The following is a 22,250-nucleotide window of genomic DNA, read 5'->3' as shown; positions in this document are numbered from 1 at the left end:
GTTTTGTTGATGTTTTGGTGTGGTGTGGTTTGTTGTTTGGTTTTTTTTTTAAGAAAACACATGTTAATGCAATCTATTAGCTGCTTATTGTTTAGCAGATACTCTGCTGAGAGCTTTACATCTAATGCTGGCAGGTACCTTGCTAATTCCCTTACTTGGATACTCTCAGTTGGACAAGAGACAGCAGTGGAGAAAGACTTGAGACAACAACAGGACTGCATTAAAAGCTTAACACTCTGCCCTGGAGTTTTAAACCCCGTGTTTTAACTAAGCCTTAAATGTTCATTTGTGTGCAAACATGTTGGTGATGCACAGATAGGGAAACAAGATTGTAAGGCCACAGGCAGCAAATCAGCCAGTATCTAAAAGTTTTCAAGATCTCTGGATAACTGCTTTGCTCCTCTTTTTTTTTTTTTTTGTATTTTTCCAAAAGTCACCCTCTTTCCCCATTAGTGCAAGACAGACAACTGTCCAGAGCTAAGCATGAAGGATGTCAGTATCTTGACCTCTCCTCTAGTTCAATTTCTTGACTGCAGCTGTTGGCTTGTCTTCATGGGCATGTGAACAGAACAGACCCTGAAAGATCAAGAGAACTTCCACAAGCCAGTGTTCAGGAAGACCTTGCCAGAGAAGCCTTTATCTCTGCTGGAAGAGCCTCAATCACACCAATCATTTTTACTAAAAAGAAAAAAAAAAAAAAAAAGGAAGGAAACACAGCTGGCTCTGTGGCATCTTTTCACTTAAAAAAAAGTGAAAAAAAAATTAGAAAAGCCAATACCAACTCTCCTTCCTTCCCTCCTGCCTCTGCAAATTCAGCAGTCTCCACTCACAAGAGAAAATTTTAAAGAAAAATACATATCAGCAGCAGAAATCTATGGAAGTTCATTTCAAGTAATAGAAAACAGATTTTTACAAGTCTGCCGCTTTGTTTACACATGCCCTCCTTCAGCCCCGGAAGAAAACATGCAAACAGAGCACTGCAAGTATTTGTATGGAATCCTTCTCCTAGCACTTAGATCAAGAAATGTGTCACAGACTGCTTCTACAGTATTTTTATACAACCACATGGAAAGACCATAAAAAAGCTTTACAGAATTTTCTACAGACATCACTCGACAAAAGAAAGGTTGTTACATCTTTGACTTTAGGAAGTTAAACAGTCTGAAGATTTCTTTCCAGGGCTTTAAAGAACAATTTTTCTGTTGAAGTATACTTGTTTCTTGAAATTACATCATTATGTAAATAAACTTTATCAAGCAGCCATAGCATAGTCCCCTTGAGAAACATCCTTCTGCAGAATTAAAGCCTTGTGCTGGATTTCTGATTATCTCTTTCCTAAGCAAGGATGATCTCCAGCATTACACTTCTTGTGCATTAAACATTATACTTTGTGGTCTAAACTGTCGAACTGGTCCCCAAAACATTCTGAATCCCTCCCCCCTGCCCCAGAAGAGTTTTACTGTAACATTGTAACAGTGAGAGAGGCACAATATTAAAATCCTCAATATTATTACTAGACAAAGTGATTACATAGTCTTTATTACTTTATATCTCTCAGCTTGCTACTGAACACAAGTGTTGGCTGATAATTTGGCATTATTAAAGCAAAAAAATCATGGTACCAGTGACGTCCAACCCCTTCTCATGGGGAACCAAAGTTGACTGTACCTGGCATCTGGAAAGGACTTCCTGGGTCTGAGCTGGCAGGAGAATGCGGGTAGGTGCTACTGCTGCTTCCAGGCGAGTTTGGATAGCTGCTGTTGGGCGAGTGGGGGAACGGGTGGCTATTGGGTTGCTGAAAAGAGTCCGGGAAAGTAGCATTGTGCGGCATGTGGGGCTCATTTTGTCCCAGGTTGCGGAATTGGGCCAAGAGGCTGTGCTGAGGGTTGTACTCACTGTGCCTTGGAACCAGCACTGGAGGAAGGACTGGAAAGGGAGAAAGAGGGAAAAGCCACAGCATTAGAGACTCAGTTCTGATGGACTAGGCTATACAGCGGAAAAAAAAGCCAAATTCTTCCTCCCCTAAGGCATATTCACATCTGTCTTAAAAACAACGTAGTCAAATCTAGGAGTGCATGTCTAAGCAAGAACTCTTTTCCTTATATCTGGTTACTGCATAGCTTGAATCCACAGCGATCATGCTAGCTACCTGGTTTGCCAGATGGGAGCTTGTTTTCACAGAGGGCCAGCGAAGAAGAGCCAAGAACAAACCACAATGCTGTGTTTTAGCTTTATTCACACAAAGAAATGCTGGGAAGTAAGCACATTACATTGCTGACATGCAGTTCATTTTGCTGCACTTGTGATCCTGCTAATCACGTAATGGCCCGTAACCCAAAACTTTGCTAATAAGGACAGATATTTTTCTGAGGACAATACTAATACTAATAGGCCTTGAACTCAGTCTGGTGTCAACAGCTGTAATTTCATTTTTAACCTGGACTACGTTCTTACAAGTTAGTATTAAAACAGTTATTAACTCTTCAAGTCAGTTTACAAAGTGCGCAATTTAAACAAAATTATGTAGTTCAAAAAAACCAACCAAGCAGCAATTGAGCCCCAACTACATGCTACTATGGGATCAGAGAAACACACACATCAGAAACTACGAGTCTCACCGCACTCCCAAGGCCTCCTTCACCAGCAGGAAAACAAAGGTCTCTTTTTAACTGGGAATACGAACATTGTAACAGATACACCAAGGCAAACTAATCAGCTCTTGTTCCGGTGCCTCAGTTTCTACCTTTGAACATCACACAGCAAAGTCCAAGCTACTCGAAGGACTAAAAGCTAGTCTTCTTATAGCTTAAGATTTTTGGGTGACAGGGGTAAGAGGAGAGGCAAGGGTGAGGTGAGGGAGATGAGTGCACAGAGTAGTGGAAATTTATTCCTCTCCACATCTGCCCCCCTTCAGCACCTCCATGGCTGAGCAGGACTGGAAGAAAGCCCCCAAGACAGCCCACCTTCAAGGGAGGGTGCTGAAAACCCACAAAAACCAGCAAAAGCAAGCCAGGCTACCATCCCCTCTCCTGGAGACTCCTGCCTTGCCTCCAACATCTGGTGGGCACACAGAAAAGGAACAAGAGCACACATACACTACAAGCCTATATTCACATAATTACCACTCAGATTAAGAAAGGTGTTTCAGAGATAGCTGCTTCAATAAAAGGCTCAATTACAAACTAATTGCAAAAAAACCCATCTTCTTGCCAAGACAAACAGGTTCTTCCAGGACACTGGGGCAACTTCACTGTTCTAGCACTTTGCTTATACAGAACCATTCAGATATTCACATGAGCATCCTGGAGCCCAAGAATATCAGGACATCGCTCAACACTTAGACCAGACCCGAGGTCTGGGTCCATGTCTAAAACAGGTACAAAAGGATGCCACACAGAAAACTCACTCAACTCAGTCACTATTCCTAAAGCAAGTCACAGATTAACTAAATTAAAAACAAACAAACAAACAAACAAAAAAACCTAAAAAAACAAACCAGCAGCAGGTTTCTCTTACTCTTTTTTTTGGTTTACGCCTAAGGGAGAAATTAAGCCACCAGATTTCTGCCCACTAGCGGCATTAATGCATGAGAAGTTTTATACTGGGAATCTTCACTGAACATACACTGAAAAAAACCCAACCAAACCCAACCCTCACTACTGCAATTAAGGCTGCCCCTTAAAAGTCAATAGCAGGTTTTAAATATTTAATCTGACGTCTCACTTTCTTAGAGCAGCTTCACTGAGATTCCAACATATCTCAAATACTTGAGGCAGATGTCACCCCCAAGTTGATTTGTTTAAATATGAAAATTTTAATTAACCAACTCCACTATACAAGGAATACATGACATTCCTAACTATGACATTTTCTGAAACAAACCAAACAAGTGGAGCTATATTAAAGAAATTACAGCTACAAGGCAATTTCACCCACAGGGCTATTTCACCTAAGAGCCAACACATCTATCTGTCATTCTATTGACGTTCTCAATTGCAAAACATCCAAGGAGAAGCTGCATCTCCCTCAGCTGTGCAGACTGTCCCTTGCCTCTAATGCAACTGTCCTCACATGTCACTGGAAAAAGCCATTTAAAAAAAAAGTCCGTCAACATTCACGTGGACATCACAAATCCTCTCATTCACAACATGGCAAATGTCAAACCCAATCTCCCTGAATATTAGGATCTCTCAGAATTAAGCTTGAACCTAGCAGTCCTTTTGCAGTGAGGTCAAGCACTATTTATTTGTCATAGTCAACTTTTGCTGGGCTAATAAATTACCAGTGAAAAAAGTAACAATGAGATCATGTGTTAAAAAAGTATTTTCCTTCTCCTGCCTTTATGATTCTTCCTTACTTTTCCGAGCATTAAAAATACATCTTTCCTATCTCTTCCTTTCCTATGGATGAAGGTCAAAACCATTAACTTCTCTGAAAGTAATCTGTGCAGAAAGTATATACCTACATTTCCCACCGCCCTACCTCCCATTAAACAATGACATATATGACATCACAGGAAGCCACGTGATTTATAGCATTTTAAAATAGCAGGAGAACAGGATATTTTCTGTATGCTTTCTGTAATTAAAATAAAGCAGTGCCAGATTTTGCCGAGGTGTATACATGTTTTCTCCTGTTGGGCAGAAACACTGGTGACATTTAAGACTTGAAAGAAGAACAAGCCTCCTCTTCCCAACTCTCCCTCATGCAAACCTATACTTTTTGTTCAGCTACTTCAACCTCAAATCATTAAATGCCAAATTCTTCAAAATACATATGGAAAAGGGGGAAGGAGAAGAAAAAAGAATACAACTGGTATTGATACAGCACAAATTGTCTCAAAAATACCCTTGCAGAATTTAGTTTGAGCGCTGCCCCTAATTCACATCCTCCCTGCATACATACAACCTTAAATGAGGATTAAAAGCCCTGAAAGGCCATGTCAGGTGGGACAGAGACTAAAGCGCTCTAATTAGTCAAATTCCAAGACAGTCACTCACTGCCATAACCTGATCTTTCTGCAGCTCAGACTTTTTTGCAGGCTAGCTGCTCCTACTGGAGTCACAAATGAGTTAATCTGAATGCTGTTCACTCAAGAGTGAAGACTTGAGCAGGGACTGGACCCTTTGCACATATGGAAGGATGCCAAGAGTTCAAAACAGAGGGATGCCTAGCCTCCTTGCTCCCCTCACCCCTGTGTAAGGCGCTGAGCTTCTGGTTGAGTTGCAAACCTCAACCATATGGAATAACAAATTACTGAGGCTCAGTACAGCAGGGGAGGAGGCTGATCTCTGTTGCAGCTGCCAGCTCCAGGAAGAGGTATAATTGAAGGGGAGAAAGCACGAGAAGAGTTATTCTGTGCTAAGCCAGCACACCTGTTGCTATAAAATAATGAAGCAGCACGCATCTTTGCTGTGCGGATCTCCACAGGATGCTGCTCTAAAGGTTTGCAGACAGAATTTTTCCCCTTCCTCTTTACCTTCTTCAGCGGAAGGGAACACAAACAAAAAAATATATGATTTTTTTTTTCAATAATCATTGTTTCTATTCAGTAGGGGTGCATATATTTAAAGGAAACATACTACTAAATACACTGTTGTCTTGAAAAGCTACTGCAACAGATTTGCAAATCCAACTTAATATTAAAATGGTTAAAACCAGTTAATTGAGTAGAACCACAAGCCATCCAACAGCGTGATTTCCAAACTTTCTCAAACACCAGATTAAAAGGTTTTATGGGCTATACTGAGACTCAACTGTGCTCCAAGATTTTGTGTCAACGTGGACCTGGAGTTGAGAGTTAATACATGACGATTAGCAGTAATGCTACTAGTAATGAAGAGGAAGATAAATCACCTGGAAGTCAGGCAGGGTATTTTGTGGAACTGTAGCTAAGAAGAGATGCTGTATCTGTCAAGACAGCCTGGGAACTGGGTAGCTTGTTTTTACCATTCAAATAATATCCAGAGTATGCCCATACCAAACAACTGGAGCTGTATTAAAGAAATTACAGCTACAGGGCTATTTCACCCACAGGGCTATTTGATCTAAGAGCCAAGAATGCTAAAATACAAAAGCTATACTAAAGACAACCTGGTTGTTCAGATAAATGTTCCAACTAACCACACTAAGAAAGAAATGCTTTTATGAAAATGTAATGGTGGCCTTTGAAGAACGCTACTGATCTCTCTTTTTTCTGTCCCCAGCACGTCATCCTGTTTTTCAGAAAACTAACAGGTGTGCTGTCCTAGAGTAAAGATTTTCTTGGTTTTCTTTTTTGTTCTATTTTCACATTCTGGAGATAATGATTTTAGCAAACACAGGAAGTCTCCCATTTATTAATATAACTTATTTTAAAAAAAGTTTCTCTATTAAAAAAAAACCCACCTAATCCAAGCGAAAGGACCTGCTGTACTTTCAAAGTAGCATTCTTTTGGTCCAGATGGGTTTTGTTTATCTTACACAAGCCCAAATGACAGATAGCTTCCCTCAAGGGCTCACTCTTTTCCCCCTTTCCATGTTACACTAACATTTGGGTAGGTATCTCTCCTTCCATGCCTGGAAATTGAAAGATCAGGTAATGAAATACAAGGGGCCACAAACAAGAAAGCAGATTTTGATCATCTTTCCTTGTCACAGTAGATTCTACTACTTCTGTGAGCTTTTGGGAAGAAAAAAAAAAAAAAAAAAAAAAAGAAAAAGATGAACAACTGCTGCTGCACCTTCTGCTCTTAAGAATCATGACAATTTAGTCATCATATGTTCTGCAGAAGAGTTTATACAAGCTTATAGCACACCAGGGCCTTCAGCCCTAATGAAGACCTGATGGTACTATCATTAGACAATGTACTTTAATTTCCAAGCATCATATAGCTGTATTTTCATATGAATTTATGCAAAGCCACTTATGTTTTCCTAGAAAAATAGAACTGTGGGTTGGGAAGGAGGAAAATCCTCACACACAAGTTCATGCTATGTGGAAATGGGTATGAAAACATGGGCAGGAGGAGGAACTTGCGGCTTGTACTCCAGATAGAAAATCCTGCAAAGACGAAGTTGTAATAAAAATGAGGGGTTGGGGGAGGGAGGGGAAACAACCACCAAAAAAACCCCACAGCAGCAGTGTTAAACTAACAAATTTCAACCCTCCTGAAGATTCCTAGCTTAATTTCCTGCCTTTGAGGCCACAGCAGCTGAACCTGGCTGTGGCATCCTGGCAAGCAGTCCAGTCCCACGGTGGGAACAGAGCAGGTACCAACGTATGCTCAGCTGAACGTGCTTAGTTTTGCTTGCTGTCTGTAGCATTAGGGAGTCACTGAAGCACGCTGACTGAAAGGTCTTGCCAAGATCTTGCTTGTAAACAATAAAACACCAAGTAGAAAGAAAAGTTCTAATGTCATTAGGTTTTCCCATGTTGCCTAAAACAAAACCTGGCAAAATTGAGTATTCTTTGACCAAAGGACAAGTTCTCACATACTAAGACACTTACGTGTCTATACTTAGGATAGGGTTTACTCTGGTTAGAAAAAAAAAATTAATAGTGTTGTGGCAAAAGCAATCTCTGAGGATCTAGCTACTTCATGTTGTTCCAGTAACACCCGGCTTAAGCAAAGCTGTACTGGCTGTGGTAGCAGAGCTTTGCTTTACTGTTTTCTCACAAGCAGAAGTGTCAGCATTTTAGACTTTTGCTCCAAACCTAAGTTCTAGTAATGGCAAGTGAAAAGGCTCAATACTAGTTATTCAGCAGCCTGTTTTGGGTGACACAAACATGCCAGGCTTTCTACTCCCAGAGAAACCTGAGAACCGTCTTGCTTCCTCAACTCTTCTATTTTACAGTTTCAGTAGACCCCATTGATTTGTCATTTTATATAGTTACAACTGAAGACTGTATTTACTAAAAAAAAAAAAAAAAACCAAAACCAAAAAACCACCCACCCCCCAAAAAAACAAACCACAAAACCAAAAAAACACACAAAACACACAAAAACCCCAAACAATTGTTGCTTTACTGACTTTACTTTTACATCAGACATCTGGTCTAAATGCATTTGGCAAGGAATATTAGTACACTTCCTGCATTACAATATTCAGCTAACATTAGATTTTATTTGCGGATGCTCTGATAAGCTAACATTTTGATTGAACTGATTTGTCAAGGCCAGTTTCAGAATTTAGTACTAATTATATGCACATTAGCAAAGGATTTCTTGTAAGCGGATTTGGGGGAGAAGCAGTCCTGATATAGGAGGAAGTTATAGTGCGATAGTGTATATTAACTCAGACGTTTACACAGACCAGAGTTCAAATTACCTGTACGAAAGCCACAGTCACCATCCTACCGAGTGGGTTAAAACTTGGAAGTCTGGTCTTTTAAGTCAGAAGAAACATCTGTATGTGGTTAATTTTAAAGAAATAAAAAGGACACAAACATATCCTTCTCGACAACTTTTATGCTTTTATTGCAGCTTGTTTTTCTGACACATGGTGAGGTTAGACAAGGAAAATCCTGTTATTAGACCATTCCCTCCTTTCTGCCTACTTCAATTCCTCTCTCTCCCCCAGCTTGGTTGTGGTGGGGAATTTTAGAACCAAATTCTGCAAAACTGCCATGAAGAAAGTTTTCTACTACATGCCAAGCAAACTGACAGTTACTTGCTATTTTGGGAAACCACCCTATAATTGTGCCCACCTGTTGCAGCATGCTATTTTTAAAGTTACACCCAACAGCAGCATTACACAGTGATATGGCAAAACGTCCCCGCGACAACACTCTCAGCTCCCTCACCCCCAGCTTGCAGAGGCACAGAAATCCTGCTACAGAAATCACATGGGAACAAGGATTTTTCTAACTTGGTTCTACCTATTAACTCCAAAGGCATGCACTGGTTCTCCACTCCCTTATGTTCTCTGGAGCAGCTTCCCTTTCGCCTTCACTCCTCTGGCCCCTCTCCCCCTCGCTCCAATGCCTGGCGCTGCTGCTGTTATCCTCCACCAGGCCTGCTGCTGTGGGAGTTGCACCAGCAGCTGCTCTGTTGGGCTCCCTCCAGCCCAGGCCATCAAAGCTCTTCCATTTGGCTGTGAACAGCATGCAGGCTCTCATGCTGACCCCCGTTCTCCCAAGTGCTAGCAGGTGGCAGCCACCAAGCAAGTCCCAGGACCCCAAGAAACCCAGCCATGCAAGCTCACAGTCCTGAAGGGACTAGCTGCTTACTCACAACTTCTCTCCTGGCTCCAAATTTGATTTTGACAGACTCAGAGCACCTGCCAATTTGACAGCCCCAGGAGCTGCGCTGGAACCCTGCTGCTTGCCGAAAGCGGTACTAGCGATCCCATGGGCAACCTGCCACACCAGGCTGCGTCAGGTTTGATGCGCAGGAGTAGGTCGTGATGGGGTTTTAACGATCCTCTTCTCAATTTACCCTGGCTAGAAACAGTTTGGGAATATTCAATAGCATATGTAGCGATCCTAGGCCAGTTGAGTACAGGGGGATGAGATGGGGATGACTAACTGACGCATTTCATTTTTCTGTAAAGTACCTAGAGAGAGAGCTCACAAGCATGACCACGCCAATATACACGAACAAACATCTGTGTGATTTCAAATGGCATTACTAAACTCCTTTAAATATGCCTTATTTTTCTTTCACCGAGGACCACAGCTGCAGCACTGTACAAAGGAACATTCAAGAAGCATTCACTTCCAGGACCTGCAGGTGTTTTCTAAACCTGCCTCATCCTGGATTTCCAGTTTTAAGCTTCCTTCTGCACCCCTGGAGCCTGCAGTAGGTGTGCAGCCTTATGGAGACTCAGAGCAAATAGCAGGGGAGATCAAGACATATAGGAAAACAATCAGGTTAAAGTCATAGGCAAGGTGTCTACACTAGGAGCAACACCAGCATGACACACCACCTACCGCTCTCCTCAGAGCCTGGAGACCTGGCCTGTTCTTATGGCAAAATGCAGCTGTACACTTAGGTAAGATGTTTCTTGCCAAAAACAAGCTTCCTGAAGCAGACATCCACCTTGAGTTCATGGTTATAATGGAAAGGAACATCACAATCTTTAGGCAGAACTGAAAATTTAACTGTTCTGACAGTGCACCACAAAAAAATTGACCACTGCTCATCCCCTAGTTTGGATAGAACATGGGCATCATCGGCTTCATAAAGCTCCATCATGTAGAGCAGGCTGCAGACATCTCTATAAAGAGCAGAAGCTTAACAGAGGAAAAATCATCCAGCCTTTTTTATCTACGCTTTATTGCTAATTGCAAAAACCTGAACCAGTATAGTTATTCTCTGCCTCCAAGTGGCTGTGCTAATGGGCTGATACATGCAACTAGAATATTTCAGACGACAGATTGGCTGCTTCTGGACTGACTTGTTTTAGTATCCCTGTGATTGCATGCTTCGAGCACAATGGAGCATCAGTAAGCACCTCCAGAAATGAATATTAAGAAGTTAACTGCATTTCCCAAGGCAGGTTTAAGCTCACTCAGCTCAATGAAGAGGGGGTTTCTCCCAAGCCTGACCTTTGAGCAGGTATTAGACCCTGCACACTCTCAGGAAACAACATTCAGTTGTGGGGTGGGACAGCCGTTTACATAAACACTCTGAACCTACAACCGCTCCCACGCATGAAACATAAAAGCGAACGCCTCTTTTGCCTCCTTTGTAACATACTATAAACTCAAATCCTTTTCAATCTAGCAGGCTTGTGAGCAAGAACGCTTCGTAGAGGCAAACTAACACAATTCTGCATCAGACGGAACCAAGAGGTAGCGTTCACTAGCACTTTAAGAAAATGAAATATTCTGTTTCATCTTCCTTCCTTCCTTCCCTTTAGCTAAAGGCACAAGAACTGAACCACCTCCCCTAAAGTCACCTTAGAGGTGTGATTTAGGTTTGGGGTTTTTTTTTAAAGCAGTGTCAATTTAAGCATCTCTTCATCCTCCCTACTCACTGTCCCATTCCTTTTGTTTTGCTGCCAGAGCAAACGGGATCCAGGCTTAAAAAAAAAAAAAGTATTTTTTCCCCTAAATTCTGGATGACATCTTTCACCTGATCCCATTGACATAACTGAGGACAGAGGCAAGCGACAGAGGCTGTATCTCCACAGAAACCAAAGGAACAGAAGGGAACAAAGTATCTCAGAATGGACTTCCAAATGTCATTTCACACATTCTCCAGCAAAATCTGAGAGGTCATTTGTGGTATTTTCAGAGATACAAGGAACATCATGTTCACTTTTTTCTCACAGCTTCTAGGTATGCTCTACACCTAATTATTTCTCAAGACTTGGTCATACTTAAGGATGGTCCTAAACCAGGTATGAGCCTAATAACCAGGTATTTCTAAACCAAAACATAAAACTGAGGAGAAAAACAGATTCGGCCAAGTGAGCACACCAGCCGAGTGTGCCAGTTTCTAACAGGCATCAAATTCAGACCCTGCCCTCCCTAATGAAAAGCTTTGCTTTGCCTTGCCAAGGGAGAAATTTGACAGCCATTAGCCACCCTGCACCAGAAACAATTTTGCACACAACAGACGTACAAAAGAGCAGTAGTACTATAACACGTCTTGAGGAGATATTTGTTCCTGGCAGCCAAGTCCAAGGTTGTATTTCTATCCACAGCAACAAAACAGCATCTACTTTCTCCTCTCGTTTCCCACCACCTCCACTCCTTCCCACATGTCATCCTCAGGGCTGTGCTGGCTTACATGTTCCCACAGCCCCTTCGCTGCTCTGATCAGCCTGGAAGATAACACAGCAGGGGAAGGAAAAAATGACTGTGATCTGGTTCAGCACGAAGCCACACAAACAGCTGTGCTGGCACCACACAGCAAGCAGGAGCTGTTTATGCACCCTGCCACAGATCGGGTTATCACCCGAGGGGCAACTTGCTGATACCAAGCTGACCAGGTGTCAGGCTGTCCCAGGAAGGTCACCCTTCCTTGCCTCCACCCTGTGCCGCCTTGCCCCCATCTGACTGCAGTGAGCAAACCGAGGACACTGAGCTTGCCAAGCTAACCCTGCCAATAAGCAGTTTTCTGTCTGTTCGGTTTTCTTGGTCGATTCGCCACAGGATCAGATAGGCACCTGTGTCTGCGCAGAGCCTCTAGGTCAGGCTAGGAATGAATATGGTACCGCCACATCACACCCACGTGCATTCCAGATGCCATGTTCTCCTCCTTATGCAGAGGCAGCAGCAGAGCCTGTGCTCAGGGACACCTGGGACGCTCCCTATTTGAGACTGCTGATAGTTTTCCACCACCTCTCAACTGTATACAACCAGTTCCTATCTAGCCTGGCTAACAGAAAAGTCTCATTTGGATTCAGGTGTAGCTTTGTAGCTGGGAGACACACCACAGCATGCCAGCTCTCCTGTTCTCCAAGCTTATCTTCAAGCTAAACTGCAAGGGTGCAATAAAGTATCAAGGTAGAACACCCATGCATCCCTCTGGCAACATGAAAACAGAGATGCATCCATAGCACTGATTTCCCAACATAAAGCATTACCTGATATTACGTATTTAAGGATTTACCACTAATCTGCTCCTCAAAACTTACAGACGCTGAAACAAATCACGCTACAATCAGCAAAAGAGTGAACATAAAGATGCCATCCTATGCATGCACCATACGCTTTAGGTCTCTGGTAACTGGATCTGCACAAAGCAGTTCACTGCAGACAAGCAGAGCCAACATTTCACAATGTACCCTGCACCCAAAATGTGCATCGTACACAATCTGAGCATCCAATTTTGTTTTGTCAAGAGCAAGTACATTTCTAACCCTCCTGGCTGCAATTATAGCCTTGGAAACACAAACCTTGATATCTGCTCGAGTCCATAGACTGTTGGAAACAGTGAGTCATACACGAATTCCCACTACCCATTAATCTCAAAGCATAAGCACTTATGCAGCAATAATGGTGGTTTAATGTCCTGGCAAAAATGGGAAAAAATGGTTAGCAGAATTTGGGAGTGACTGTCAGGAAATGAAGATAAAGACAGTGCTTGGAGGACAGCAAGAACAAGGAAAGGACAGGAAAAAAGAAGTCCTAAGTTACGAAGCACAGCTCTTCATGTCAAACGGGAGTTCAGCTATCACCTGTTTCCAAAAGCCATATTCTCCCCACTCATCTCCATGCAATATCCCTCAAAACAACAGCAGATCTGTGACTGACTAAATATAAAACCCTTCTCCTTTACATACGCAGCCAGAGACCTCAGTAAAACCACACTGGGCTTCAAACCCATTCTCACACTTTGGCAAGCCGTTAAAAGTTCAAGACATAATTTCAGTATGCATATAACATTGTACCTCCAGACCCTGATTTAACAGAGAACCTCAGCAGAAATGAACCCTAGCTCCTAGTCAGCAGCTACCTTCAGAATATTTTAAGTGATTAGAGCAGCACAATTAAGCTTGTAAAAGACTGAAAACTTCTATCAGCTCTGTCAAACTGACTACAGCCCTAACACTTACAAGAAAACTGCCCAGTTGTCTATTAGGCAATTGACCAAGAGTATCTAGTTTTTCCTGAAGAAGGGTACTCGGGACAAAAGGGAAGCATTTTATTTCTACCATCTCCAGCTTCATTAACATTACTGTTTTGGATCTTTTTCCAGCAAAAATTCCATAGCTGGATGTAGACGAATGTAGAGATTTTATCTAATCCAAAAACAATTAAAGAGCAATCCAGAATTCAGGCTTACAGATAATTTTATATTTGGGAAATGGAGGAAAAAAGTTATCACTTAAACTACTCAGCAGCACTCAACTTAAATGCACATTTTAGTTAGACATCTTCTGAAAGTTCTATTCTATTTTTATTTTGTATATCTCATTGAAGTGACAGGACATTTACAAATATGGTATAAATCGTCCAAATGAAAACATTCTTAAAGTCAGTAATTGTTTCCAAGATTAAAGCAAAATGAGTTACAACATGTCATTTAACATTACAGTAACAGTTAAGAGCCCAACTGTTGCTCAGTCTGACAGAAATAGATGTCTTTCAGGAATCTTAGTTTTAAGTATTTTGGAATACCGAATGCACAGACGTGTGCTGACAGCTAGCAGTACAAGGACATGACTATTTTATTATCCCGCTACTGCTTAACACAGAATTGTTAAGAATTTTAACATTCTTTTTAAGTTTTCAAATTTTTTAAGATGTGTTTTTCCAGTGCACAGTTCCTTTGTTCAAGCTTCTGCTGCATACATACATAATGGGTATTACCTCTGCCACTCAAATGATTTCCAACTAACACACCAAAGGAAAATATTTAACACCTAGATATGCTGTGTTGCAGATCCAAGACAAATGCAATTTTTATCCACAGAAAAGCAAACAATCTTGCAACAGTCTTACTTCTACTGTAGTTCTCAAGATGCCCATGACACTGCAGAGACAGCATCACAGTTTCTGAAATGCCTAACACAGATGGACTTCCCAAATTTAAACCAGGGAAGTCCACCCACACCTACAGTGCGTTTCTGCAGATGTCCCTGTACAACCTCACAAGTAGCTGCAGCCTAGTGTAGGTAACATCCAAGCACATTTCATCTTAGTCCCTGGAAGTATTCCCTGATAAAAAACTTGCATAACAAAAATTAAGCAGAGATTTACCAAAAAGAGGTTTGGCCTTTGAAGAAGAGACAGCCAGAAATGACTGCACCTTAGAAAAGAAGTGGAGAAGTGGGTAACAGGTAAGCCAACTGTGCTTACAGGACAGTAAAACTTTTAAGTACAACCAAATGTTAATACAAAGTTTTAAGTTGAGGGGACTGTATTCTGCTGCCTAAAATTCAGTCTTTTCAAAAGGCTAAAACTGTTGGAGACTCTAAAGACATACTACCTTCTGAGTGATGAAGAAACAAAAGCGAAAAGTGAAATAAAAATCTGGAAATAATAAGAATACTCCTACCGCAGTACATCAGAACTGTTTTCAAGCACAGACTGCAATAATCCTTTACGTTAGCTTGCAATGTTTCAGAGATTCACTGACCTGCACAACTCAGTAAAAAACAAATTAATTGAGGGATAGTGGTCACCAACAAAACCAGGTGATACCAGGGCCAGCAGCTTGAGGCATATACTAAGACTATGCCTCTCCATACTGATAAAATATTTACACAAGTAAAGCATTCACCCTGTGAAAGCGAGAACTACCAATTAATGCTTACATCCAGATAAATTGCAGAGGAAGAATCTGACATGCGCAAACAGCTACTTCTGCTTATTTAAGCTGATGAGTCACATGATTAATTGCCATACTTTGCATTGTTCAGATAAGGTGTAAAGGTACAAACAAGCAAGAACCTACCAGGACTCTCTACCCTCTTGTAGTGGTAGGGATTGATGCAAACCTCCTTCTGTTTTGAACCAAAGGGAAACTCACAGCATTCCAGCGGTTTCAGTTCGTGATGGCTCTGCAGGTCTGGCCAGCGCCACACTCTACAGTAAATTACATGTGGTAGCCCTTTCCGGTGCGAAACCTGAAGCCGGCCATCCAAGGAACGAGGAATTGTGACACAGTTGCTGGGCTGACCAGGACAACTTAATGCTTTTTCCAGCTCCTCCATAGCACCTTTCTTCTTCTTCAGTTTTTTCACTAACGCATCAACAGCTTTCTCTGCCCATTTTTCTTCTTCGTCCCCCTGCTTCCATCCCAACAGCCTCTTTACTGCTGGGCTGGTGAAGGAGAATAAACTTGTCACATTCATGGTGAACCCACTATGGTGGTAACACAGAACCAGGCAGGAGAGACTGTCCTGTTCTTCCACCACCACCAGAGTACAGCAAATTGTGAAGTAGTCAAAAGCAGCCTGTATCAAATAATTCTGGTCCCTTCTCCTTTTCAGTCCTCCAGTCCCAGGAAGGCAGTGCTGACATCCCCTCTTGACAGCCGTGACATTCTCATTATTCTAAAGCCTTTTGGCCAAGAACCTGGAGGAGAATATCAGAGGGAGAGAAAAAAATAATTCTACCTTTTAAATTAACAGAGCAATTGAAAACTCCGCCCCTCCCCCCCGCCCCAGCCTGCAGAAGTGGTGTGATCAAAACCCAACCAATATCAAAAAAACCCCAAGAAAGTCCTGACAGCCTCCACAACTGGACTCAAGGCGCATCTGATGAAGACTTTTAAGCAGTAGGGCCTGCTGCTGAACCCTGTATATCCCTCTCCCCAAAACAGACCTGAACAGATGAGGTGATCACCTTGGAAAATAATGATACAGCATAAAACCAAAAGAGGTTGGGGAAGGGGGGGAGTAGCAGGAGGAGAGGGCAAGGGGTAGAGAGGTAGGTGATGGGACAATTCCCCATCAGCTCAGTTCCTTCATTTGATTTGCTGTGTGGCCTTAGTCATTTTTGTGCCACACAGCAAGGGGGACAGCTACTGCGTTTGCCAGCTTCAAACAATACTTCTGCTCGATGCCAAGCAAGGTCTCAGTCAGTACCATGAGAAGCTCGATAGAAAGAGCCAAAACACAAGATGACATGGCTGTATTCCCACACATACTTCACAAAAGAGCAAGGGTTCTGTATTAGAAATGTAGTTCGTATTAAATCTAGCCTAAAATAGTCCCTCAGATTTCCTCTTTCACCATTAAGTGTGAAGAGCACTCCCTCTGCCTATCAGCTGTTGCAACCTTAATCAGTAAAATGTCCCAAAGAACCAGTGCAAGATGACAAGCGCTTTTCTTATTTCTTTTGGAGAGCAGCTGGAAGCAATATGCCCCAACAGCATCATGCTACACAGTCCTCTCCAAACTGCCAGTGATGCAGCTCAAAAACCACTGCACTAGACTTATATATACCAATCTGAAACAAACACAGTTCAGCTTCACCTCTGACTTACTTTAAGGAACAAACCAAAAAAGGAGGAAGGAAACTAGAAAGATCTTTGCCTTCACTCATCTCACATGAGAAAGAAAACTCCATCTCCTCACCCCACCAAAAAGCCCTCAAGCTCATAAGCAGACTGTGAGAGAAAAACACCAAGAACCTCACTGATTACATCCTGACCTTTCCCATTGCAATGCCTGTCTGACATACTCAGGGACATACGAAGGAATAGGAAGCCCTGATAAGAGGATTTTAGATGGCACAGTGGCCCTCAAGTTGGGAGACATGGAATAGGAATGAGAAGATGGGTGAAGAGGGGGAGGAACTCCACATACGAAGAAGCCCCAGCTGTGACCAGCAAGTTTTGTACTTGCTCAGGCTGGGAGCAGGCAAAAGGCTCTGCTGGCGGAAGCAGGAGACCCTGCACTGGTAGGGAGGAGAAAACGAGACAAAGAGCACTAAACCACTGATTTTCAAACAGAGCATGAAGACAGACAGGAAACGTATCCTGGAGTGGATACTAACAGGTTGCAGAGGAAGGGGGAAGGGGAAAAGGATATGAATGTTTTTGTTGTCATCAGAAAGACAAAAAAAAACCAAAAACCACCCAACCAGCACCCTATACACACACAGAATAGAAGGTGCCATCACACCTGCATCAGACAGAATTTCAGAGTTATAGTACAAAAAGATTGCAGATATTAGAATTGTAAATGCTATGCCACGCTTACCCTCCTGGCCATCATGCACTGTAATGGTTTCATACTGTACTACTATTCTTGAAGTACTTTAAGCTGAAAACCATCCACTTGATTCAAATTAATTTGTCACTAAAACAATTATCTAATTGCAAAGGTTCAGTTTTATTATGCTGAATGCATAAACTACTTTTATGTGAATAATGATTATGGACTAAGACACGGACCATGTCTACCTCCACTCCAGAGTGGTACTTCCCATTTCTTTTATGTTAAGAATTGTATTTGAAATAATAATGTCAATGCAATGGAAGATTCACATCAGCCTGGGGCAAATGTAAGATATTTTTTTTGTTACCTGGGCATATGCCATACTATTAAATGAACTGAAACTCCATTACTGTCACTGACTGTACCACAGGTATACTTACTTTATCCTTACATACAGGGTAAAGAGCTCTATTAAAATGCTGAGCTAACTTGAGAACTGTATTACCAGAACCGCAGTACATGTGCTTAAAATGTGTTCGTAAGCAAGTTATTCTCAACTTCATATATAGTCTGTATCAATACTCTCAATATCTTTTTTCTGTATCTTTGCAACAAAAGATACAAGTTCCACACACAAAACTTTGCTACATCACCAAGTAATCAAGTCAAGCTTTCTACTTCACATTCATTCAAATTAAAAATACAATATTTAAAAGACTTGAGTTGAAGTTCTAATAAAAAAGAAAGTATGAAGTCTAAATCTCAATGTAGACTTCTTTCAGCATTGATAATGAACGCAGACATGGTTCTACCTAGGCCTGACTCATTTCCACCAAGCTACTTTGAAAATAATTGGCCAACCAACTTGCTGTGAAAAAGTCCCATCTATTAAGACTTTATGTTTATACCAGTGCCTGAAAATATAACCCTAACATGAACTTGTACACAAGCTCTCCAAAGACTAAGACAACACTCAGGTGCAGCCCCAAGTAGTCAGACCATAGAAACAGATTTTTTCAAAGCGTTTGGATTAAATCCTGTAACACACACGTGTCCCACTCCCACAATCATGCATTCCAAGACATATTTCACCATTACAATCAAAGGTATTATCTTAACAGATAGTATTTCTTTAGCAACAACTGCAGCAATAAATGCGCTGGGAGCAGGAGTAGCAGCATTATGTACAGTACTTGTAGATATGCTCAGAAGTAATGCAGCTCAGCAGGACCCAGCCAGCCTCTAACCCAGGGATTCCTGCCAAAGTCCTGCCTGCCCAAGCAAAGTCTAAGCACACTCCAAGACCTGAACAAGCCACAAGATAAAGGGGGAGAAAACCCACAGACTGCTGTATACTACTCACACTAAGCTCCAATACCAGTATTAAGCTTAAAAAAACACTAAAAAAAGGCAGTGTAGGTGGAGTTTTTCATTTCCAAGAAGCAGAGCGCGCATCCACAGTGCTGAGCCCTTGCCAGTACATTCCGTTTCCCTTTCTGCCACTCTTGGTTTTTGCCGTGCATCATTTCCTGTATTACTTTTGCACAAAGTGGTCTTATCAGCTGGAAGTACAAAATAAAGATTAAACCACGAGTCGGCAGATGACACAGTCTGCTTCTTTCTTCCCCAAATACACATGCCCTTCTGGGAAAGCAGGAGTTAGTATTTCTAATAGCTGAGTGACCACCAGCCCTTGAAGGGTAGGTTTATTCACAAGGTAAGAGTGAAACAGAAACCTAGGCCAAACAACAAGACACTCTAAAAGACAGCCTGATATCAGTTTAAAGGAAATTGAATTGTTACCCACTTATCAGCCACTCTTTACACATCAAAACTCATGCACTTTTTATTATGTGTTCTGTCTGCTGACGGATGATTTGGAATCAACAAACTTGTTTTAAATCCCAGTGCTACTTATTTGTCAACCTTTGCTGCTGCTTTTGCGTAAACTTTGGACCAACATACAAACTTGCACACAGCTTGTCAGAAGCCTACAAGAAAAAAAAAGTGATTTTATATACATATATGTATGTTTGGCCAGCCTTGTATTTAAACAAATGTATTCAGGCAAAATGCCTGAAAGTGAAATTCTATTTTCTATTTTTCTAGCCCTCAAAGAAGAGATGGTTACTCTTGTCAGCACCACTAAGCAGACAGTAAAATACTCAATGAGACTGTTTTCAGATTCCCACAGGAGATCCCATAGGAAACTGTCCCACTTTGCATAAATGACTGTTTTTGGTGGGTGGAGAAAGGGTTAGGACAATTAGATGATCCTCTCCCAGGGGTGGGGTGGGGGAGCGGGGGGGTGGGAAGTGAAACAACTCCTAGCCCAACTTTCAGGCAAACAAGAAGCGGCTCTAACTCTTCTACTAATTTCATTATTTGTATTACAGGCTTAGTGATGCAGGCAAAAAGGATCCTATTAAAATATTTTTAATATATGCTCAGCACACTTAAGACATAAAAAGGGGCAGAAACCACAGTGAAGAGAATCTACATAATTGTTAATGGAGAGAACTGTCTAGCCTTTGACTACAGTTTAAAAATTCAATTTATTTTATTTTGTTCAACATACATACCTCCTCCTAGTGTCCATTACTTACTGATGATATAAAAAAAATAACAAGCAGAACGATTTTAATTTGCTTTTTTAAAAAATTAGGAATTTAGCTTCTCTGAAAGAGACATCTTTTCAGCAGCTCATGTACTCAGTACAATATATAGAACTTTTTAAAAAAAGAAAAAATATCAGATTTGGTATAGAAGCCAGGGAGCTGTCACTTTACTCCTGCAAATACTGTCTCCATGTATTACTAAAAAGCATGCAGTCTAAGCAGCTGTAATGCTAGAATGTGTTACAACAGATTGTGCACTTACTAACTAACTTCCTCTGCCTCCCTATTCTTGGAAAAAGCAGAAAAAAGTTTCAATTTCTTTCTTAAAGAGATGTGACTTGTAGAACAAAAAGTCCAGAGTCTTCTGCTGAATTATTCTGTTTTTAATCAAAGAGTTCTTTCTTTGCACCTTCTTATGGTAAAAGATCAGATCTTGCTCATCTTGGAAAAACGCATGGAAACCTGCTAAAAGCCTCAGTGGCACTACAACGCACATGCAAAAAGAAAGCCAAGTTTCATTTCAAAGTGCTGTAGAACTCACTAGACCAGGGGTCCTCAAACTACGGCCCGCGGGCCAGATATGGCCCCCCAGGGTCCTCAATCCGGCCCTCGGTATTTACAGAACCGCCCCCTCCCCCCCCCGCCCCCAGGGGTTGGGGGGGAACCAAGCAGCCGCATATGGCTGCCTGCCACTTCATCCGTGCGCCGCCCCCCTGTTTAAAAAGTTTGAGGATCCCTGGTCTAGAGAGTTTATACAGAACCTGACTTGGCCTCCCTTGTATTTCTGGAAAGGACCATGACACAAACCAAACACTTGTATATGACTTCTTGGCATGGTAGAAACGATTCAAGAAAACACTTGATGTGTAATCCTGTGTTAATTTCTGATATGTATCATATTGTTTGAGGAAAGAGAAGCACACTGGTGTTGAAAATACTTCATCATACTTAACAGTTCCCGGACACTGCATTAGCCTCCCTCACTTAGGCCCAGCAAGGGGAAGGAAGGTACTTCCAGCCTGTTCTGCAAAGTAGCCTCTGTCTTGGATCCTGAGAGACAGACCAAAACACCCAGTCTGTGAAACCTCTTCCAGGATCACTGCTCACCCTATCTGGCTGAGGGATGGCCCTTTCAAAACCTCCCATGTATCACTGTTCAGCCCACAGAGAAAATCCTTCCAGATATCTCCGCGCAGCCTTTAGCTCAGCAGGTGGTAGGAAAGTGTCACGCACAGAGCCGGTGCTGACTGCACCCCAGCTAATGTGACAGCAGCCCATCCAGTCTCCTGTAAGAAATACCTAGCTGTTCTCTACAGGGAAGTAATATTTGCCTTTAGGAGGAGGACTGGCACAACTTCTAACTTACTTGATAAGCCAAATCAAATCCATGAGGTCTGAGCACCTAAGAGCAGATTCACAACTTACTCAAAATGAGACAGTAGGGTCAATATGCACTTTACCGATGGAGGTGAGAAGGGCAACAGCAACCCAAACAATTAAACCCACACAGCTCAGTTACTCCAGAGCATGAAGAAATAATCTTAACACTATCAGCATCTGCCATCTCCTTCCTGATGCTCACCACAGTTCAAACCAAGTACACGGTGTCCAGCCAGTTTCTACAATGAACCGCAGCTTTTCCTCCACTCGCCTACCCACCCAGCTTCTGGCAGACAAGGCACCAATTCATGCCCTTGAAGTCTCAATTGCCACTATTACAAAAGTAAAACAATAACAAATTTTTACAGGTTTTCTGGATTTATACTTTACCTTCTCAAATTTGAAAGACTTACGGCAACTTCACTGTTGCTTCTCCAGAGAAAATACAGGGTTTCCATATACATTAGAACCCAAATTCTGTGCTGTAATCCAACTAAAGTGGCATTGAAGTCTTTGTAAGCAACACATAATTGTGAGAAAAGAACACAGCAAAGGTGCTTTCCCAGTTTAACAGATGCATCCACAATTGAATTTGCCCTTTTTCTGATTAAGAATACTTCTTTCCAATGCCTTTGCAACTGTGTGACATATTAAAAACTGTACTCCTGAAAGCAAATTTGAACACCACATCTTGCAAGAGTCTTA

The 22,250-nt window shown here is 41.9% G+C and overlaps 1 protein-coding gene across 3 annotated transcripts in view; it reads right to left on the bottom strand.

Moving 5' to 3' along the window:
* The window catches only part of SMAD1 (SMAD family member 1), a 48,806-nt gene that overhangs the window by 10,918 nt on the left and 15,638 nt on the right, over nt 1-22,250 (bottom strand). For all 3 annotated transcript variants that reach the window (XM_055728241.1, XM_055728222.1, XM_055728232.1), the window contains exons 2-3: nt 15,336-15,958; nt 1,669-1,926 (exon numbers count right to left, since the gene is read on the bottom strand). In XM_055728241.1, coding sequence (XP_055584216.1) covers nt 1,669-1,926; nt 15,336-15,735 — 658 coding nt within the window. In that variant the 5' untranslated portion in view covers nt 15,736-15,958. The remainder of the gene's footprint in view (nt 1-1,668; nt 1,927-15,335; nt 15,959-22,250) is intronic.

The sequence above is a fragment of the Falco cherrug genome, chromosome 1 (genome assembly GCF_023634085.1).
Source record: "Falco cherrug isolate bFalChe1 chromosome 1, bFalChe1.pri, whole genome shotgun sequence".
NCBI classification, from domain to species: domain Eukaryota; kingdom Metazoa; phylum Chordata; class Aves; order Falconiformes; family Falconidae; genus Falco; species Falco cherrug.
Note: the sequence above shows the minus strand (reverse complement) of the source record. Positions and strands in the feature narration are given on the sequence as shown.